This window comes from Odocoileus virginianus, chromosome 12 (genome assembly GCF_023699985.2).
Source record: "Odocoileus virginianus isolate 20LAN1187 ecotype Illinois chromosome 12, Ovbor_1.2, whole genome shotgun sequence".
Classification (NCBI taxonomy): domain Eukaryota; kingdom Metazoa; phylum Chordata; class Mammalia; order Artiodactyla; family Cervidae; genus Odocoileus; species Odocoileus virginianus.
This window is the reverse complement of record NC_069685.1, coordinates 1,767,503-1,788,617: the sequence shown is the minus strand read 5'-3', so window position 1 is coordinate 1,788,617 and position 21,115 is coordinate 1,767,503. Positions and strand designations below refer to the sequence as shown.

The 21,115-nt window shown below is 37.6% G+C and overlaps 1 protein-coding gene across 12 annotated transcripts in view; it reads right to left on the bottom strand.

Moving 5' to 3' along the window:
- Positions 1-20,397, bottom strand: part of MAP9 (microtubule associated protein 9) — a 73,820-nt gene extending 53,423 nt beyond the window's left edge. For 7 of the 12 annotated variants that reach the window (XR_011490568.1, XM_070474704.1, XM_070474703.1 and 4 more), the window contains exons 1-8: positions 20,180-20,391; positions 19,230-19,375; positions 18,423-18,507; positions 17,016-17,333; positions 9,422-9,651; positions 3,870-3,963; positions 1,965-2,206; positions 102-172 (exon numbers count right to left, since the gene is read on the bottom strand). Coding sequence is in view for 11 of the 12 variants with exons in the window: in XM_070474704.1 (XP_070330805.1) it covers positions 102-172; positions 1,965-2,206; positions 3,870-3,963; positions 9,422-9,651; positions 17,016-17,333; positions 18,423-18,507; positions 19,230-19,304 (1,115 nt within the window). In the remaining variant the exon portion in view is untranslated. Of the gene's footprint in view, positions 1-101; positions 173-1,964; positions 2,207-3,869; positions 3,964-9,421; positions 9,652-17,015; positions 17,334-18,422; positions 18,508-19,229; positions 19,376-20,179 lie in introns of all 12 variants that reach the window. The other 5 variants (XM_070474701.1, XM_070474702.1, XM_070474707.1 and 2 more) reach the window with 4 other exon arrangements.
- Positions 20,398-21,115: the final 718 nt, after the last annotated feature.

Here is a 21,115-nt window from a genome sequence, read left to right as displayed (position 1 = left end):
AAATTAAGAATACCAAATGAAATTTACTTTCAGAAGTTAAACTAAAACTTGCTTTGTTGAAATATAAACCTATAATTGAAGGAAAATGATAACTTTATTACCTGCCAGATGCACTAGATGCTCTATTATTTGTTGATTTTTTATTCTTCATAGTTCTATCTTGAATTGCTTTCTAGTAAATAGAAAAAGCAAAAGATTACTCACTGTATATATCACACTTATAGTTAGAGGCCAACTGCTAGAAAGTCAATGTTTTTTGAGCATCTACTATGTGTTCAGCATTGCGGTCACCAGGAACAAATAAGGATATCACATTTCAGGGAAACTGACTGATACTAAACACATAAATAATGTGACTCATGAAAGTGATAAACTAGGGTGTAATGGCAGTGACAGAGTAGAGTTGAGGAGCTACTTTAATGCAGGTGATCAGGGAAGGGCCCCTGAGGACGTGACATCAGAGCTCAGACAGATGATGGATAGAAAAGGGCCATGTGACACTCTGGGGAGGACTTGATAGTTGTGAGAAACAGACCAGTGAAAGGTGCTGAGACACAGTGAGCGGCAGGGGGAGCTGAGGAGCGTAAGGTCCAGAAAGAACCACGAGAGATCTCCAGGCAGCGGGGAGGAGTCCGCATTGCATTCCATGATGAGAGCCCAACGAAGAGACCTTAGAGGGGAATGACTTATTCAGACTTAAAATCACTTGGTAACGAGTAAGAATAAAGCCAAAGATTCAATCAAAAGAAATATGTTATAATCTTACTTGTTTTATATAAATTGCCTGTTCTAATTTAAGTCACCTGTTCTATATAAATTGCCTGTTAAACATTTCCAAAACCTTGTCTTTAAATCCCAGAATATCCTTCCTTTTAAGGAATGACTTTTCTACTTTACACAGGCAGACGGGTGCCAGCACTAACGTGAGAGCACAGCTGTACACACATCCCTAACTTGGCATTAGTTTTTCCTAAGAAAATGGTTAAGGAAATATACCTGGAATATGTCTTAATGGACCTTCTCTTTAAAATGTAGTGAAAATCTAATACCCTGTATCATAAAAGTCCTGTTCAACCAGAAGTTTTCAGATAACTGTTATTTTCCCCAATAGTAAATATACATAGCCACCAGTTAACTGCAGGAGAAACTGGATAAAGAAAACTCAGGAGAAATAGAGACTAAAAATGCTCCACCATAAATTTTAACAGTATAGTACTCTAGAGAAATATAGTATATTGCTGTTTGTTGTTCAACTCTTTGCGACCCCATGGACTGTAGGCTCCTCTGCTCATGGGATTTCGCAGGCAAGAATACTGAAGTGGGTTGCCATTTCCTTCTCCAGGGGATCTTCCCAACCCAGGGGCAAACCCGTGTCCCCTGCATTGGCAGGCAGATACTTTGCCTCTCAGTCACCAAGGACGCCTGCAATACTGCACAGGGACAAGTAATCCCACATATAACAAATCTGGTTCTCAAGGTAATGATAATAATATTCCTGGTAATGACCCTGTCCTTCCATTTAAATAGGCATGGATGCTGATACATAGTTCTTAAATGATTTTTATTTTTAAATTTTTTAAAGCATTTAAAAAGATAACCAAAGGAATATGTTTCACTAATCCCAAACCCTCAGAAATTATTCCAGCCAGCTATATTTTTATAACATGAAGACCTATAGAAATCAACCCACTTCTGGGTATGTATTTCTGAAACATTTAAAAGAATATTATGATCATACACCTCTGAAAATTTTAATGAAATGCTGGGTTTTACTGTACTCACTTCAACACTTCTCTGAAGTGAAAATTCTACTGAATACGGACCACATGACTGTATAATACCACTATTAAAACACGAGTCTCACACAGATAATTCAGAAGTACCTACCATGCAAGATAAAATACTTAAGAGTTTTATTTTGAGTTTTAAGGTGCAGTATAGAAGGTACAATTTTATATAAATACCTTTGAAGACTCAGTACATAAGACACTCTGAAGTTGTAGTGGTGGTGGCTCTTCAGCTGTTAAGCCATCATGCATAATCAGCTCAGCTTTCTCCTTTTCTTCTCCAACGTCACCAACAGTCACTTGACTTTCCTTGGGTTTCTCAAGCGCAGTACTGACAAAGTCTATCAAAAATGAGGTCTTTTCATTTTTGGTTGATTTCAAGGAATTATGGCTTTCAGTGCATTCTTCATTCTGATACACTTTGTGACAAAGTAACAGAATTAAATCTCCCTTCTGAATTAATGAGGTAGATAACTGATTCATTTGCTTTCTGCTAAATGAAAACAGTCTCTGATCTTTCTTGCAAAATAGAAATGGAGAAACCATACTCAGCTTGAATAAACATTTTTCCAAAGTAATCCATAACAGAAAAATCTACTAGAGCATTTGGTACACCTCAGGAAAATATCATATAAGTAAATAGAATGGAATAACCATCCTGAAACATAGAAATGTCACAAATGTTTGTATAAATCAGGTAAGTGAGATAGCAATATCTATTCTATTTAAAAGCCTGTGTTTCTTAGCTGGAACCAAAGGCATAGATCTCTAAGCTACCACAGTTACTAGCAATGCAGTTGTGAAATTGTACAGACACAGAGAAAACCAAGAATCAATGCAATTCTAGAAGAGTCTACCACACAGAGAATAAGGTCATCTGCCAGAGTTTTACTCCCACTAAGATGCAGTGTTGCCTCTGATAACAAAAGGGCAGGAATGGAAGGCCTAATACTCACCATCTCAGTGCTCAAGGGACAGGCTCTGGCATGGAGGATTCAGTTTTGCTTTTACAGAATTGCTTCTACTATTTTGATTCTATCACACTTTAGAATGTACAACAGAAAATCAGTGCTTTCTGTGCTGCTCACCAACTTTCAGTTCTACTAGTACCTGGCCAAACCTGTATCTTTACTGTCAAAGTCTGAATGCTGAGGCTTTTGTTACAGCCATTTTTGGGGAGCTCATTTTGAGGTAAACTAGATAAAATATGACTTTATAATTACAATTACATGTTCATATTTGGACAGTACTCATGATTCAAAGTATCAATAATGGATTCTGCTAATCAATGTACTCAGTGAAAAGAACAAGGACTTTGGAGCCAAAGATTCAAATTATGGCTCCATCACTGACCTTGGGTATGTTTCCCAATATCTTTGCACTTCAGTTTTTCTCATCTGTAAAATGATAAAAATTATACTACGCAGTAAGCACTTAATAAATGCGAATTATACATACCAACCTTAGAAACAGTTATGCCTTTATATGTCATAGGACTAAGGAAAGAAAGAATGTTAACTTATTCATACTTCACACTTACTGTGTGTTAACTACAGTCCTGTTATATGTGCTTTACATGTATTAATTAATTTAATTCATACAACCACTCTACTCTTATGCGCATTTTAAAGATCACTATATAGGGCCAGCAAGGTTAGTTACCTTATGTACCTTGTACCTGGATTTAAGTCCACCTTAGTCTCAATTTAAAAGTTCACCTAACCATTATGCTGAGTATTGGAGCAACAAATACATAATAATAGCTCACCCTGAGCTACTTATGTCAAGAATTGACTTACTGGCTAAAATGCATAGCATCATTTAATTTTCACAATAGGCTAATGAGGTTGATTATTATAACTTTGGGGATTGAGGCAATTTCTCTTAAACTGAGAGATTAAGTTCTGCATCTATAATCACGAGGTTAGTAAATTGCATCATTGAGATTAAAACTCAGGCAAACATAAACATATTTGTTCCTGTAACTATGTGAAGTATTACTCCTTTGGCATACTTCTATGGCATTCTAAGCAATACAGAAGTTCACAAATAAAATAAGGTAGGATACTTTGATATAATCACCTGTAATGGAGGCTTTTTCCTCAGATCCTAGTGAAAAGGAATCTTTAAGATTTTCTTTAACAGATGATGATGGTATACTTGTTAACCTTGGATCCTATTTAAAGAAACTATGAAAGTTTAGTTCCAAGATTTGTGGAGGGCAATAGCAGTATTAAGACTACTTCAGAACTCTGAAATATGCATCATTAGTTTTCTACTGAAACAGCATAAGGGTTAAGTCAAAGCAGGTGATAATACACTTTACTTTCAAGTTAAGAGCTCTTTCAGTTCTTTAACTGAAACTTATAAATCCATCTTTAGCAATTTTCAAAACTGCTGCTGCTCTAAAATCAAATCTCAGAAATACTTAAGTATTTGACATATCTTTCTCTAAGTACATACTTTCTAAGAAAGCATAAAGATCGTAGGTCAAAAACCCTTAGTTTGAAACGAATATTAATAGTTGTTCAAACAAAAGCAATTCATAAAACCAAGTGCATGTGTGTGTGTTCTTGTTTCAGCCCTGTCTGAATCTTTGTGACTCTATGACTGTAGCTCACCAGGCTCCTCTGTCCATGGGATTCTCCAGGCAAGAATATTGGAGTGGGTTGCCATTTCCTCCTCCAGGGAATCTTCCCAACCCAGGGATAGAACTTGCATCTCCTTTATCTCCTGCATTGGCAGAAGGGTTCTTTACTACTAGTGCTACCTGGGAAGCCCAAAAACCAAGTAGCTACTTCCAAATATTTTAGATTAGAAAGTACATAGATTTCATGCACTTTAGTTTTCCTCAAAATTACTATATCTGAAATAAAATCATCATATATGAAATGAAGTAATTATATTTGTGTTCCTATATTAAACATCTCTTTATAGGATAATATTCTAGTCTAAGGGTGATGATACTATAAGAAGTTTGATTTTTATTGTAGAAAAATTTTTATTTTTTTCCCATATATTTAATGTCAAAAGCAATAAAGAGAAACCACCTGGGAAGATGGCAGAAGGGCTAAACACTGGAGTTTACCCTAAGAGACGAAGCTTTACCCAAGGAGATTTGCAAGTCAGTAGCTTTTCTCCTTAGGAAACTTCCCCAACTGTGTAGCTCAAGTAGCAGTAGGCTGCGACCCTGCCAGACTTGCTTGAGGAGTCAGAGAATAGAGTCTAGGAATAGAAGATCAGCCGATAAATTTGGGCAGAGGGCAAGAACCCCAAAATTGGCATATAAAATCCACCTCAAACCCTTGGCTCAACTACGCATGGCATGGAAAAGACCTCAGAGGGCCCTGTAAAACTGTAGTAGCTAGAAAGTAAAAAAACTAAGCAGACGTTTTAGTCAATGTCCATGGCAAGGGAGACAGAGTTAGAAATTTAAGTCTGGCCATAAAAACAGTAATGATAGAACACGTGTTCAGAGAAACATAATAGAACCCCAAATTTCTACAACATATCATCCATAATATTCAGTATTCAATCAAAAAATTAAGTAACAGAAAACAGTGATTTATACTATGAAAACAAACAACAAAAACAGTCTATAGTAACCAACCCAGAGATGACCCAGATATTGCAATTTGCAAACAAGAACTTTAAAGTAGGTATCATAAATATCTTCAAGCATTTAGGAGGAAAAATATATACATAGTGGTGGAACAGATGGGTATCTTGTTATTAGATACAGAAAATACAAAAAAAAAAAAAAATGGAAATTCCAGAGTTGAATAGTACGGAAATTAAAAAAAAAAAAATTACTGATAGACTTAACAGCCAATCAGATACGGTAGCAAAAGGCAGTGAACTCAAAGTCTTTGAAGACAGAATTTGAAGAAAACAAAGGGTGGAAAGACTGAAGAAACATGAACATGAACATGAGAGATTGGTGAGACATATCAAAAATTTCAATACACTAGACCACAAATGAGAGAAAAGAAAATGAAACAGAAAAAAAAAAAAACTAACTTTCCATTTTCATGGAAAATACCAGTTTACAGATCCTGACACTTCAACGAAATCCAAGCAGGATAAATATAAAGAAAAGCTACACCTAGGTACCTTGTAGTCAAATTATTGTAATTCAAAGAAGAAAGACAAAGTCTTTAAAAAAAAAAAAATTCAGAAAGCTGTCAGAAAAAAAAAAAAAAACCAAATTGTTATATAATGAGTACAAGAAGATAAATTTCTGCTGATTTTCTAACAGAAATCATAGAGGTCAGGAACAATGGAAACCTATAAAGAGCTGGAGGTAGGAGAACTGTCAGCCAAGTACATATTCAGCTGTCATCCTTCAAAAATGAAGATAAACTGAATTTTTTTAGATAAGTAAAGATTGAGCAAAGCTGTCACTGTCTATAATACAAGAAAAATAAAAATAGGTTCTTAAGATTGAAGGGGAATAACACTAGAAGGAGTATGAATCTAAAGGAAGAAATGAAGATCCTTAGAATGGTATATACCTTAGAATTGAATATAAATCTAAGAAAACTACAAATGTTTATTCTAGTTTATTCTACTCTTTTAATTATTTAGAAGTCTAAGACTAAAAGTTTAAAATCATTCATCATAAAATAACCATTTGATGAAAAAGAGATCACAATAAAAATTAGAAAACATATTTAAAGGAATGATAATGAAAATAAATGGCATCAAAAATGGTGCTGCTAATCAGCACATTAGAGGAAAATTCATAGTTTTTAAAAGTTTTGATAGAAAAGATGAAAAGCTTAAAATGAAGGGACACATTTTCTAACTTAAAGATAAGTAAATTAAAACCAAAGAAAATCCAAAGAAAATAAAAGAAATAAAGAATAAAAATCAGTGAAACTGGAAACAAACAATAGAGAAAACTAACAGTCAACATTGGTTCTTAGAAAAATTTTAACAAAACTGACCAATTTAACAAGAAAGAATACACAAACTATACATTAGAGATGAAAGATGGAATGTCATGATAATTTTATTGCCATTAAAAGCATAAGGGAATATCACAAACAACTTTATAAATTCAGCATCTCAGATAAAGTGGTCAAATTTCTAAATAGACATAAATTACTAAACTGATGAAGTAGCAAATCTGAATACCAAAGTATCTATCCAAAACAAGAAAAAAGTCAAATTTAGTATCAAAGACTTGTCCACAAAGAAAATTCTAGCCCCAGATAATTTTTCTGGTGAATTCTCCCAATTACAGAAAAAATGATACCAAATTTTTGGTCTCATACTAAATTTTAGAAAACAAAGAGAAAGAGACACTCCCCAATTCATATGATGCCCATGCCTGACAATAACATTATAAGGAAAAAATTATAGTCTGCCTCCATAAACACAGATGTAGAAGTCTTAACAAAATATTAAGAAACGAAATCTCACACTAAAATAACCTACTATGACTGACCAGATTTTATCCCAGAAATACTGAGTTAATTTAGCAGAAAACTATAGATATGTATCATCATACAAACACACACACGAAGCAAAGGTAGGAAGTGAGGCTAGAGCAAAAAAGAAAGTGTCATCCTTTTCACATCTAGCTGTGACACTTGAGGGAAAGTAAGGCAGTAGAGAGGTGCAGTGTCATGTAAGAATTCACACACAGTTTAAGAGACATAAGCATAGCTGAATGTGGATGATAACAGACCCTTCCAGAGGCAAAGATTATGGAAACAGGAGAGAGAAAGGTAGGACAAAAAATTAATGGAAATCCCTGAAAAGATAGGCTTAAAGAAGACTCACAGCATGCTCAGGAAAATTTTATAATGAGGAATAAGGAAATTTTAAATTATTAAAAACAAAAGTATATATACCCAACAATAAAACAATAGATCTACATTATGGGTTATGTTTATCATTGTTAAGGTGAATGTAGTCTCAAGATCACCTAGCAACCCAGAAACACTTCATGTGCTCAGTGCTAGCTAAGAGATTAAAAGAAAAAAAAAGCATAATACAAAACATTATGAATGTTAAGATGACAAATATGATAAAATAAGTATAGGAAAAATAGTCCCAAAGGGAATTAGAATAATGAACATTGTTGTTATTAACTGGTGGGATTATGAGTAGATATTTTTCAATTAAACTTTCTGTCATAATATAATGTTACTTTAAAAACTTTAGGAATACTTTTTTCTTTAATCAAGGGACATAACATGCATTACAAAGAGGATTTAGTTAGGCATCACTACCAGTCTGAATAATGTCCCTCAAAATTCATGTCTATCCTGAATCTCAGATGGAATTAATTAAGATGAGGATATACTAGCCTAGGGTGAACCCTAAATCAAATGACTGGTGTTTTTTTTTTTAGAGGAAAGTGAGAGAAGACACAGAGACCAAGGGAAAAAGACCATGTGATGATGGAGAAAGGGATCAGAATGATGAAGCGGACAGCCAAGGACCACCAAAGGGTTCTGACAACCACCAGAGGCTGGAAGAAGCAAGGAAGGATTTCTCTCTAGAGTCTTCAGAGAATATATGACCCTGTCCACACTTTGATTTTGGACTTCTGACCTCCAGAACTGAAAAAACTTGTGTTGTTTTAAGTCTATTTTGTGGCAATTTGTTGTAACAGCTACAGTGAACTATCACAATATCCACTTGGTCAGATGATCTTATTCAATATACAATAATTGTTTGGCTTTGATAAGACCATCTCTTTTGATTTTTATAACAAATTAGGACATAGCACACTGAAGTTAGAGAGGTTTATATCTAATTGCTGCTTTACTGGTAAAGCTAACCTACAGGACAAGAGTGGAACAAGAACCTACTGTAATCACACTTCTGGTCTGAACTGGAGAGATCCATTCATTTAGCTGCGATACAAAGGACTTCCTCTTCTTCCTTTGTACCACCTCTCTTACTCACATCTGAACCACAGAGGAGTCAGAAGAAAGAAGCTGAGCCAGGTACTGTTTAGTTTTCTCTGATCTGCTTAAGCAGACTGTGGAGCAGGAATGTTCTTCCCATACTTATCGCTTCTGAATGTGAGGTGGAAGTTTCCTAGCCACAGTGAAATTTAACACAGAAGGCCAAGTGTTCTTCTCTAATGACAACACACAGTAAACTCCTGATGAACTCCTGAAGCATCATATCTACTCCCACTGTGGTATCCCAAAAAAGACAGGACACTGCTGTGAACACTCAATATGCATTTGTTGAGTGATTAAAACCAAATGAATAAAATGACTCGCCATAAATTATACAATTAAAATATGTGTAAATATATACTTGCAATTAAAGTGTTGCATAGATTCAAAAGGACTGCACTGTTTTTTCACATTTTACTTTCTCTAATATTGGATGCATCTTATAATGACTGGTGTGTTATAGCTTAATTAGCAGTTTTCTTCTTTCTTAGCAGTACACGAAATAATTCTGCAATTATGCTCTATCTTACAATGCAGTTTTAGACCCAACAGAATATATTTAAAGAATTTAAGTTCCTTGTCAGTTGCTGAAGAAAACATGTAAAACACACACAAACACACACATGCATGTACACAAATAGTCTCTCTTTCTCTTATAATCAGATGCAAAAATCTGAACTCAAAACATAATTCAGCAACAGTGCTAACCTCAGGATCAAGGTTTTCAGAGAATGCATTCTTCTCAGCTTCTGGTTGTCTGCCATTCAGCCTTGGGAGGAACGAAGGTGTGGAATGTGCCTCTAATTCTTCGTGTGGGACAGTTTCTTTATCATCTCCTAAGCTATCTTTCTTCTCCCCATGGCTGTGCTTTTTCAACATGCTCCTTGGTCGAGGTGAAGGCTTAAAATGGTTGTCTGCTTCAAGGCTGCTGTTATTTTCTGCAGAAAAATACAATGCTTTAATACATTTAATACAGTAACAAAGTATATTTTTTTAAGATGATCATGGCTTCTCCTACACCCCAGGTGCCACCAAACTTCCTTCTGTTTCCAAGCACCTTGCCTCTCTGTCCTGGACAAGAACCCCACACCCTTCTCTACAAAGAACTCCAGAAAGTAAAAATAGGTCAAAAAAATTTTTTTCAATGGCTACCATTCTGAAAGTAACTAGTATACTTCACTCGTGAGTAGTGAACTATTTTACTTTCTCAACTCTCATAGTATTATTATTTTTTTTTTTAACAAACAAAACCATGTCTTGATTTCAGCCTTTATAAAATGAGGCAGTTCATACATCAAACCTTTATTGAGTGTCTGCTGCCAGGCCCTGTTCACATCATTCACATTACCAGATCTCAGAACCAAGACACTGGCAATGGCCCTGTCCTAGGATTTTAGAGCTTGGGGAGGAAGATGACTGCAAACAAATAAAATTATAAGACAAAGGTAAGTGCTGTAACAAGTATGAAGATGATGTCTCGGTACAGGGGTAGAAGAGCCAATGTCCCTGGAAAGAGGAATGGAGAACTCAACAAATTCTGAGCTGCTGTCCTGAGTCCATAAAACCTCTCCAGCAGTTATTAAAATTCCTCAGTTACTATTTCCACTACTTCTAAGTTTAAAACAACAACAAACAGCAGTTTAATGCTGATATACTTCCAGCCCTCAAAACATGATATACAGGTTTTTTACATGAGCTTTTCCCTAAATTTCACCTTATATATATATATATCCATTTCTCCACTGTCCTACCAATGTATTCTTCTGACAAAGCTGCAAAATTGAATACCTTTCTCTTTTTTTATTTGTAATTGGGGTTATAAATCCTGCTAGAAGATTCTACAGTCAGACCTAATTGGAACCACTATAAATCTTTCACTGCCAATTTTAGGTATGTCCTAAATTCTGGTCAAATGTCCAATTTAAAATCTAAGTTATCCTAGATTCCTCCCTCAAAATCCAAAGCATCATGATACCGTATTGACTCTACCTCTAAACATCTCTCATTTATCGCACTTTCTACATCCCCACTGTCAGTTCCTTATCCAGTCTTGCCTAGATAGTGCCTCAGCAATGTTTATAAAACACAAATCAGATCACACCACCCCTCTCCACAAAGTTCTTCAGTGGCTCCCCATCACCCAGTCCTGCAAGCTCATTGCGTCTGAACAATATAAAAGCTTTCATAGTCTTGTCCGTGGCTACCCGTGCTGCCACCAGCACACTCCCTTGGCAATCTGTCCTGATATGCTGGGCTCACTGTACTTCTGCAGTTGGGCCACATCTCTCTTGCCACCAAACCTTTACCCTAGTTCTTCCTTAGCCCAGGATGTCCACTTCTGGCTTCACCTGACAAATGCTTGCTTGTCTTTGGAATCTCAGTTTAAGCAGAATATTATATAAAGCTTGATAAAAGGTTTTGAGTCTTTTTTACTGTAATAACACTTAACAGGAGATCCATTCTCTGAACAAAAATTTAAGTGCAGAATACAGTATTATTACCTAAAGGCACAAAGCCATACAGCAGAACCCTAGAACTTGTTCATCTTGCTAACTGAAACTTTACACCTTCTGACCAGGAATTCTCATTTCCCTCTCCCTCCAGCCACTCATAACCACCATTCTTACATTGAAATCTTAACCCCAAAACTGATATATTAGGAAGTAGGACCTTTGGGAGGTGATTATGTCATAAAGGCAGACCTTCATGAATGGAATGAGTGCCCTAAAAACAATGTTCTAGAAACTTCCCTTGCCCTCTCCACCATGTAAAGATACAATGGGAAGCCTGCAACATGGAAAAGGACCCTATCCAACCATATGAGCCCTGTGATCTCAGACTTTCATATTCCAGAACTGTGAGAAACAGATTTTTATCAGTTACAATTCACCCAGTTTGAAGTTTCTGGTTGTGCTGTGCTGCTAAGCTCCTTCAGTCAGGTCTGACTCTTTGAGAACCCATGGACTGTGGCCCTCCAGGCTTCACTGTCCTTGGGGTTTTCCTGGCAAGAATACTGGAATGGGTTGCCATTTCCTCCTCCAGAAGATTCTCCCAACCCAGGGATTGAACCTGCGTCTCCTGAATTGGCAGGTGGGTTCTTTACCATTAGCACCACCTGGGAAGCCTGAGTAGTATTTGGGAAGTATTTGATTACAGCAGCCCAAATGACTAAGACAGTATTGGAAGAGTGGTACTGCATCTCTAAGGCTGCAGTTGTAGTTACCATCACAGTGCTTGTAACAGTGAGACATACCATACAAACAACAAATATGTGTGGATAAATAAAATGATCTTCCTATGAACAAATGCTGAATAATAAAGTGAATAGTAAAAGCATTTATAGCTTGCTTAATTTATGCCAGATTGCTCTAAACCCTTCAGATACATAAACTCATTTAATTGCCTCAAACCCCTTGTGGTGGTTCAACTATTGTCCCCTCTCACAGATAAATAAAATGAGGAACAAAGAGCTCATGTGCCCATGGTTACAATCTCTATAAAGCAGGAGCACCCTGGCTCTAATGCTAATGGAGTCAAGGTGCTCCTGCTTTAAAGTTAAAAACAGCATACCCTGTAAAAATTACTTTCTACAATCACCATCTATGTGACCGTTACCTGATAAAATGAAAGCGTTTGATTATTGTACTTTTTATAGCAGACAATGTAAGTCTGAATTTGGCAATAAGGAGTTCATGATCTGAGCCACAGTCAGCTCCCGGTCTTGTTTTGCTGACTGTATGGGCCTTCTCCATCTTTGACTGCAAAGAATATAATCAACATGGTTTTGCTATTGACCATCTGGTAATGTCCATGTGTAGAGTCTTCTCTTGTGCTGTTGGAAAAGGGTGTTTGCTATGACCAGAGCATTCTCTTGGCAAAACTCTATTAGTCTTTGCCATGCTTCATTTTGTACTCCAAGGCCAGATATGCCTGTTCATCCAGTTATCTCTTGACTTCATACTTTTGCATTTCAGTCCCCTGTAATGAAGAGGACATCTTTTTTGGGTGTTAGTTCTAAAAGGTATTGTAGGTCTTCACAGAACCATTTAACTTCAGCTCCTTCAGCATTACCGGTTGGGGCATAGGCTTGGATTACTGAGATATTGAATGGTTGCCTCGGAAATGAACAGAGATCATTCTGTCATTTTTGAGACTGCATCCAAGTACTGCATTTTGGACTCTTTTGTTGACTATGATGTCTACTCCATTTCTTCTAATGGATTCTTGCCCATAGTAGTAGATATAATGGTCATTGAAATTAAATTTGCTCATTCCAGTTCATTTTAGTTCACTGATTCCTAAAATGTCAATGTTCACTCTTGCCATCTGCTGTTTGACCACTTCCAATTTGCCTTGATTCATGGACCTAACGTTCCAAGTTCCTATGCAATATTGCTCTTTACAATATCAGACGTTACTTCCATCACCTGTCACATCCACAACTGGGTGTTGTTTTTGCTTTGACTCTGCCTCTTCATTTGTTCTGGAGTTATTTCTCCACTGATCTCCAGTAGCATATTGGGCACCTACTGACCAGGGGAGTTCATCTTTCAGTGTCCCATCTTTTTGCCTTTTCATACTGTTCATGGGGTTCTCAAGGCAAGAATACTGAAATGGTTTGCCATTCCCTTCTCCAGTGGACCATGTTTTGCCAGAACTCTCCGCCATGACCCGTCCATCTTGGTTGGCCCTATAGGGCATGGCTCATAGTTTCGTTGAGCTAGACAAGGCTGTGGTCCTGGTGATCAGTTTGGTTAGTTTTCTGTGATTGTGGTGTTCATTCTGTTTGCCCTCTGATGGACAAGGATAAGAGGCTTATGGAAGCTTCCTGATGGGAGAGACTGACTGAGGGGGAAACTGGGTCTTGTCGGGAGCTGGTGATCGACAGGGAAGCCTGGTGTGCTGCAGTCCATGGGGTTACAAAGAGTTGGACATGACTGAGTGACTGAGCTGAACTGAACAGCAGACAAGCGAGAACAAAGGAAACTTTCAGGGTCTAATATTTTTATAAAGCATTAAATGATATTCAGCAATATCTCATGATGTTAAAAATATTGTTGTAAATGTGATAAAGAAAAAAGTCTAAAAATTTAGAGGATAGAGCTAAACTTGTTAACCACATTACTTCTTTAATGAATAAATTATTCATTTATATATTCAAATACTTAAAAAATTCTACATGCCAGGCACTAACCAGCAGACTCAACTTTTTCCTTCAACTTGAGTAACCTTGGAATAATGATTTCAAATATTTCATACCAAAATTCCACTTCCAGAAGCATCAAGTTTTCAGAAAGAAAAAAAAAGTCCATACATTATCAAAATGTCATTTCATTATCAAATATGAATGATTACTTATTTCAGTAATTATTTTTATCCTACATATACTGATTTGCAAATGGTTTTTGATTGTTCAAAAATTCAGTATTGCACATTCATAATCCTGGGGCCATCTTGTGGTCAAAGTACAGCATTTCTCTATTCATTTTAATTTGTCTCAGGTTTTAAAAAAGGTATTAGATGAATTATTGCTGATTACCAAAAAATTCTAATTATATACTTATATCTATATCAGACTAATTTTTAGCTTCTGCAGTATGCTCACAGTTTCTTATCACCTAATGAAAAGCTTTTCAGAATAAGGACAAATAGGATAAACATAATCTATAAAAATAGTTTTCAAACTCAACTAGGACTAAGGAATACTACATCCTCTATCTTTCATGAAGATTCACTGTGCAAATGTCTTTACTAATGGTTCCAAGAAGTTCTGTCATAAAGAAATTAGTTTAAAATTTCTATAACTGTGTTTTCCCCTTAATACAATGAACAAACTGTGGAAACTACTATGGGAAATAGTGATTTATTGGATTATTCACTATTTGATTGTGTTTCCCTTCTCTGCATTTTTTATTTTACTCAGTACACTGGTAAGGTACATTTTAGCAAGTAAATTCTATCTCATTAGACCTTGTGCTTACACTTTTGTAGAAGTTTATAGCTTGAGACATACTTCAGTGTGATGTGTGTGCTGTCACGTCTGACTCTTTGCGACCCCATGGGACTATAGTCCACCTGCCAGGCTCCTCTGTCCATGGAACTTTCCAGGCAAGAATACTGGAGTGGGGTGCCATTTCCTCCTCCCGGGGGGTCTCTCCAACCCAGGGGTCAAACCCACCTCTCCTGCGTCTCCTGCATCGGCAGCTGGATTCTTTACCACTGTGCCACCTGGGTACATTCTTCAAACAATTCTGTATGAAGGGAGAGAAAGTTTCCTCTCCTCCTCATGAGGACAGTAAAGTGAAGTCGCTCAGTCGTGTACAGCTCTTTGTGACTCCATAGGCTGTAGCCCACCAGGCTTCTCCATCCATGGAATTTTCTAGGCAAGAGTACTGGAGTGGGTTAGCATTTCCTTCTCCAGGGGACCTTCCCGACCCAGGGATCAAACCCGGGTCTCCTGCATTGTGGGCAGACGCTTTACCGTCTGAGCCACCAGGGAATCCCCGTGAGGACAGCAGGTCAGTTCAGTTCAGTCGCTCAGTCGTGTCCGACTCTGCGACCCCATGAATCGCAGCACGCCAGGCCTCCCTGTCCATCACCAACTCCTGGAGTTTACTCAAACTCATGCCCATCGAGTTGGTGATGCCATCCAGCCAGGCTTACCCTACTGCTAAGGTCATACATAATTAACATACAGTGGCTTTCTCCTTAGTGTCATTGCTGATTCATATCTTCTCCTCAGTTGAAAGAGGATAGACTTGTCAGGGGTGGAAAATGGAGTGGGTCCCTAATACATATCTGAAATAAAGCTTTGCCTGAGGTTATCAGTGCTATGTAGTATATAAAGAATGAAATACTTACCAGTATTGTATTTAATGATGATATAAAGGAAAGAGGTTTTTGTGAAGGTTAGTATCAACTACTATTGTTTTCCATAAAACAGAAAAAGACTGGAAGACCCCAAATCCTTCACCTTCTATGCCCTTGTTCCTGCATCGCAGCCCAGGGGATCTCATGGCAGTTGGTACCTGCTTCACTCCATCTCTGCTCTGCTATGTCCAGAGCTCAGTAGAATTGTGGAGAAACTACTATAATGGTCACACCAGGAACTCCCCCACAGAAAACAGTTTTAGTGAATTTTCCTGGGGAACAGAGACACCAAGTGTAGATTCTCCTTTCTTAAGGAAAGTCCGGAGGCTTAAACGATAAGAGTAACACCACCTCTCTCCCCCACCCCAATTTCAAATATATAAATGTCACACAGATAGTCTAGCAAATGGCTGCATGGAAATGATTCTTTAAGGACTAGCCCCAATGCTGTGCTCTAACCTAACGTCTGGAGTGTGAGCTGGATTAGAAAGGATTCCACTGTAGTTACACTGCTAAAAGCAAAATTGGAGCTCACAGGTCTAAGTGAGGCTGGATGTGGATGCTCAAAGTTCTTCCACCTCCTGCGTTCAGTCTTGCATCTCTGCTGGTGCCTGATAGGAGGCCAAAGAACTTTCAGTCATCCACATCCAGCCTCACTTAGGTCTATTACCTTCAATTTTGTTTTAACTCATAACTACAAGTTAAAATTCCATTGTGTAACTACAATGGAATCTTTTCTAATCAATCTCATGCTCCAGACATTAGGGTTAGAGCAGCACCGGGGCAGTCCTTAAAACAATCATTTCCATGCAGCCATTTGCCAGAATATTTGCTTGACATTTGTATATTTGAAATGGGGTTTGGAGGAGGGGAGGGAGAGGTGTTGTTGCTCTTATTATTTAAGCCTCCAGACTTTCCTGAGAATTACAGCTTTCCTCTATGGTTCTGGGTTTCCTGGGTCGCACTAGTGATAAAGAACCTGCCTGCCAATACAGGAGACATAAGAGACGTGGGTTTGATCCCTGGGTTGGGAAGATCTCCTGGAGGACGGCATGGCAACTCACCCAGTATTCTTGCCTGGAGAATCCCATGGACAGAGAAGCCTGGTGGGCTATGGTCCATAGAGTCACAAAAGTCAGACACAATTGAAGCAACTTAGTACACACACATGTACCCAACCTCTACACAGCCAGGTCTCCAATTTATGGGCTTCCTTGGTGGTTCCCATAATAAAGAATCTGCCTATAATGCAGGAGACCTGGCTTCAATCCCTGGGTTAGGAAGATCCCTTGGAGAAGGGACTGGCTAACCTACTCCAGTGGGTTCTTGCCCTGAGAATTCCATGGACAGAGGAGCCTGGCCGGCTATAATCCATGGGACTACAGAGTCCAACACAAGTTAGCGACTAGACCAAACCAAACCAACAAATTACCTGAAGGTGTACTTTTGATTGGAAGAATTCTAGGTTTAGTTTCCATTTTAATTTTCTCTTTTCCAACTTCCTGTTGTTCATTTTGAGATTCAGATAAGGAATTTACAACTATGCCTTCACCATCATCAAGTGCAGTGTCATCGTTTTTGATAGAGACTACTGGCTCATGTTTCCTCACATCATGGCTTGATTTCTTGGTTTTCAAAAAAGACAGTTTTGGAGAATTGTTTTCTTCATCATCTGATATGTGAAAATTATTTGTTTTTTTCTTAATTGAATTTTCATCTACTGAGGTGTCAGAAAAATCACCTAAGGAAACTGAAAAATAGAAGAGAAAATTATTTTCAATAGTACATTTTAAAGTTTTGAAGGTTACAACAATCAAAAACAATACCTTAAAGGCTAGAAATTAATTTACAACTGTGAATAGATTTGGAACCCTAAGAAAACTGCTAATTTAGGCAGTCTATAAAATACAAATTTCAATTTCATTTATTTAAAACATACTTACTGAGTAAGAATAGTGTATCAAGTCAAGCACTGTGTTTGCTCTGAGAGAAGTCATTCAAAGGTTCTTCAAACTAACAATCAGTCATAGACATTTAGATTTTGGACTGCAAAACTTATTTATTAATGTTTTTCAAAAACTTCATCATTTAAAATCAAGAATATTTGTAAATGGAAGAATTAACTAATAATGTTTTTCTATTAAAATTTTGGAACTGCTATTCCATCCATACTAGAGTATTAGATTTTATTATGAGAAGAATAATAAAGAATGATAACTTAACTATACAGTAATGATTTAACTATTGTTCTGGTAACTTTTACAGAGAACATTGAGAGTTATTCACTGAATATCAAAGAATAAAACACTGAAAACACTGAATTTCAAGTTCAGAATTTTGTATGTTTTTCTTGAAATGTGAATTGTTAATATCTTACATAACCAAAGAAACCAAATTAATCATACAGTAATGATATACTGCGTTTTTAAAACTGATTCCCTTTCACAGCCAAAAAACTTTGATTTATAAAAAAGCATTATAAAAGTGATTCTGATGTACACAAAGTTCAGTTCTATGGTCCCTAATTATTACTTCACTGTAGGTCTCATAGGGTTAACCTTAAAGATGAACTCATCATCTCCAATGTAATTTACCACTGACAAGCAAATCTGCTATCAGTTAATTTTTATTTTTGTATACACATTCAGAAAAAAACAAGGACAATCATACAACTTCTTGAAAATTAAGAGTGACTTTTTATTCATTAAAAAGTTGGAGACCTAAAACCAGTGAATTCACTGGTATTTAGAATGGTGATTTTTTTTTTTCCCCCAGGTTTGGGCTATACATCAGTAAGGAAGCAAAAAGAAGAGATTTCTTTCCCCAAGTTCTCACATACCAGTCTCATCACTGTCAAAGTCATCTGAGTATTCAGAACTTCTCTGTCTGGCTGAGCGAGCTGTAATTGCTTTTATTAGCTCATCCTGAAAAGAGATAATTAAAATCAATCTCCACCCGAATGTGTACTCTTGTATGTAGAATTATTTAAACAAATAATGCTTGATTAATAACTGCTTTAAAGCTCAGATTTCATTCATCTAACAAATATTTACTGAAAGCCTTCTTTATGCCATGCACCCAAACTCTAAGAGGCAACACAGAACATCACAGATGACCCCTTTTTTCATGGAAGTTACAGTTAAATTAAACAAGACAGACAACACCAAGAAAATTAACTGAGGGACTCTATCTGGACCAGGTTCATTATAAACTGATATTTTGGAAGAAACTGGTATTCTTTATGATCTTTTGTTTCAGCATATTGCTATTAACAGATGCAATCAATATCATAGATTGAGAAGCTCAGTTCAAAATTGTAGCAACTGGACACAGAAAGCTGTTAAACCAGAAAAAAAAAAAAAAAAAACAATCTTTATATGAAAATGGCAATTAGAAGCTGCTATTTAACTTTCAAAAGCTAATTTAACTTTTAGTATAGTAAGAACCTAGTATTTAGTTTGGTAGTCTTAAAGCCACACAGAAGAGCTGGTAATACTAGAGCCCAAACACAATTATCTGCAAAACCTCAAAAGAAGCATAAGATTTACTCCTGCTCTATACAGGGCTGCTCTAGGATTACTTTCAAGTCCAATATTCCCAATACAGGAATTACCTTGTAAAATCATTCAAAATAAAATTACTTTACCTGGAAAGTAGTTCTTTTGGTGACTTTTGGACTCTTTGTATATGCCAAAGTTGTGCTAAAAACTTCATCAGACATAGTGTGTTTTAATTGTCTACCTTTATAAAATGGCTAACGAATGATAGGAATAATTCAACCTCTGATGATGGCTGAAACACACAAAAAACAAGTCAGACATTTTTGCATGTTTGAGAATTTGTATTACTACATTTAATGCTTCCCTGACCCCCAGAAAAGCCAAACAAAAATAAGAAAAGCATCATTGAGCTGCATGTTCACTTAAATAGAGTTCTTGAAAATAAATAGCAAATTCTACCAACAAACTGGTTTTCAAAGAGAAAAGAAAATTAAAACTTAAGTTATCCTAAAATAGTTTTACAATTATTCTATTATCCTAAATAAGTTTTACGATTATTGCACTCACTTGAATAATGAGCGCAATGGCTTGTTACCAATTAAAACAGAAACTTTTCCACCTCTCTTCCATTCAAAAGTATAATACTGCCTCCAAAAGAGCCATACTTATTTAAAAGGCTACTTTTATTTTAAAAATGAAAAGTCTACTTTTACTTAAAAGCCATACTTTTTAAAAGAAGACTACAATCAGCATAAAGGATCACCTAAGAGCATCATTTAAATTTTCTTTTTTCTTTCACTCGTCCCTCTCACAAAAGTATTAATACAATTGGATAAAACTAAATGAAGCTTTTCAAAATCAGTGTCAAACGGTCCCGTGAAGGTTTCCAGTTGCTCCAGGAGGAGACTGCCGGGCCGCCCGCTGCCCTCCGCTGCGCGCGGGGACCGCTCTGGCCCTACAAGGTGACGCCCTGTTCCTGACCGCTCGGCCCATCGCGGCCGACCCAGCAGCCGCCACTAGCCAGGCCAGTGCACAGCCGAGCGTGGCCCCGGCCGCAGTTCTCCGAGACCCGCCAAGTCCCGCCTTCTGTACTCACCTGGCGTTCCTGCGGAGGGTAGCCCGCGCGCGACCCGAGAACCCAGCGGCTGGCCCCTCTACTCGGCCTGCGCCTGGCTGCTTTCAGAGACCTGGCTTCTCAGGGAGCGAGGAGGCGGGACTAAGGACAGAGTTGGGGGGGCGGTTGCTAGGATACAAGATCCCTGGGAGGAAGTGACTTCTCCCGCCCCAGGCCTCGGGTACCTAACACCGCCCTACAGCCCTACGTGTCACTGAGGCCACCGCCCAGAGGAAGGAAATGACGTCAGCCCTCTGGGTCTGCGGAGAAGGGTGTTTTACCTGTCGCCTGTGCTTCAGTTGTTACCTAGGAGACAGGACCCGTCCGGCTCCCTGAGAGTTGGCGCCTGCGCACTGAGAGTTGGCGCCTGCCAGTGGCGTGACGGGCTTCATCAGCGCAAAGCATATCCCTTGTTTTGCCACAGTTGTCACAGCCATGAAGTTCTGTGAATCGGAGTAGTGTGCTGATGGACTAACGCACTGACGGATGGGACAGAAAGGCAAGATCATGAGGTTAGCAGGCTCAGGAATCAAACGGCACATTGGAATCCTGGCGCACCTCTCTCTGTCCATGTGATCTCCTGCAAGTTAAGGGCTTGTATACCTGAGTTTCCGCTTCTGTATTAAAAAGAAGAAGAAGAAGAAGGCAATAATATTAATAGTAACCTTAATAGCCATAAAGAAAGCTGAGTGCCAAAGAATTGATGCTTTTGAACTGTGGTGTTGGAGAAGACTCTTGAGAGTCCCTTGAACTGCAGGGAGATCAAAACAGTTCATCCTAAAGGAAATCAGTCCTGAATATTCATTGGAAGGACTGATGCTGAAGCCAAAGCTCCAATACTTTGGCCACCTGATGTGAAGAACCGACTCACTGGAAAAGACTCTGATGCTGGTAAAGATGGAAGGCAGGAGGAGAAAT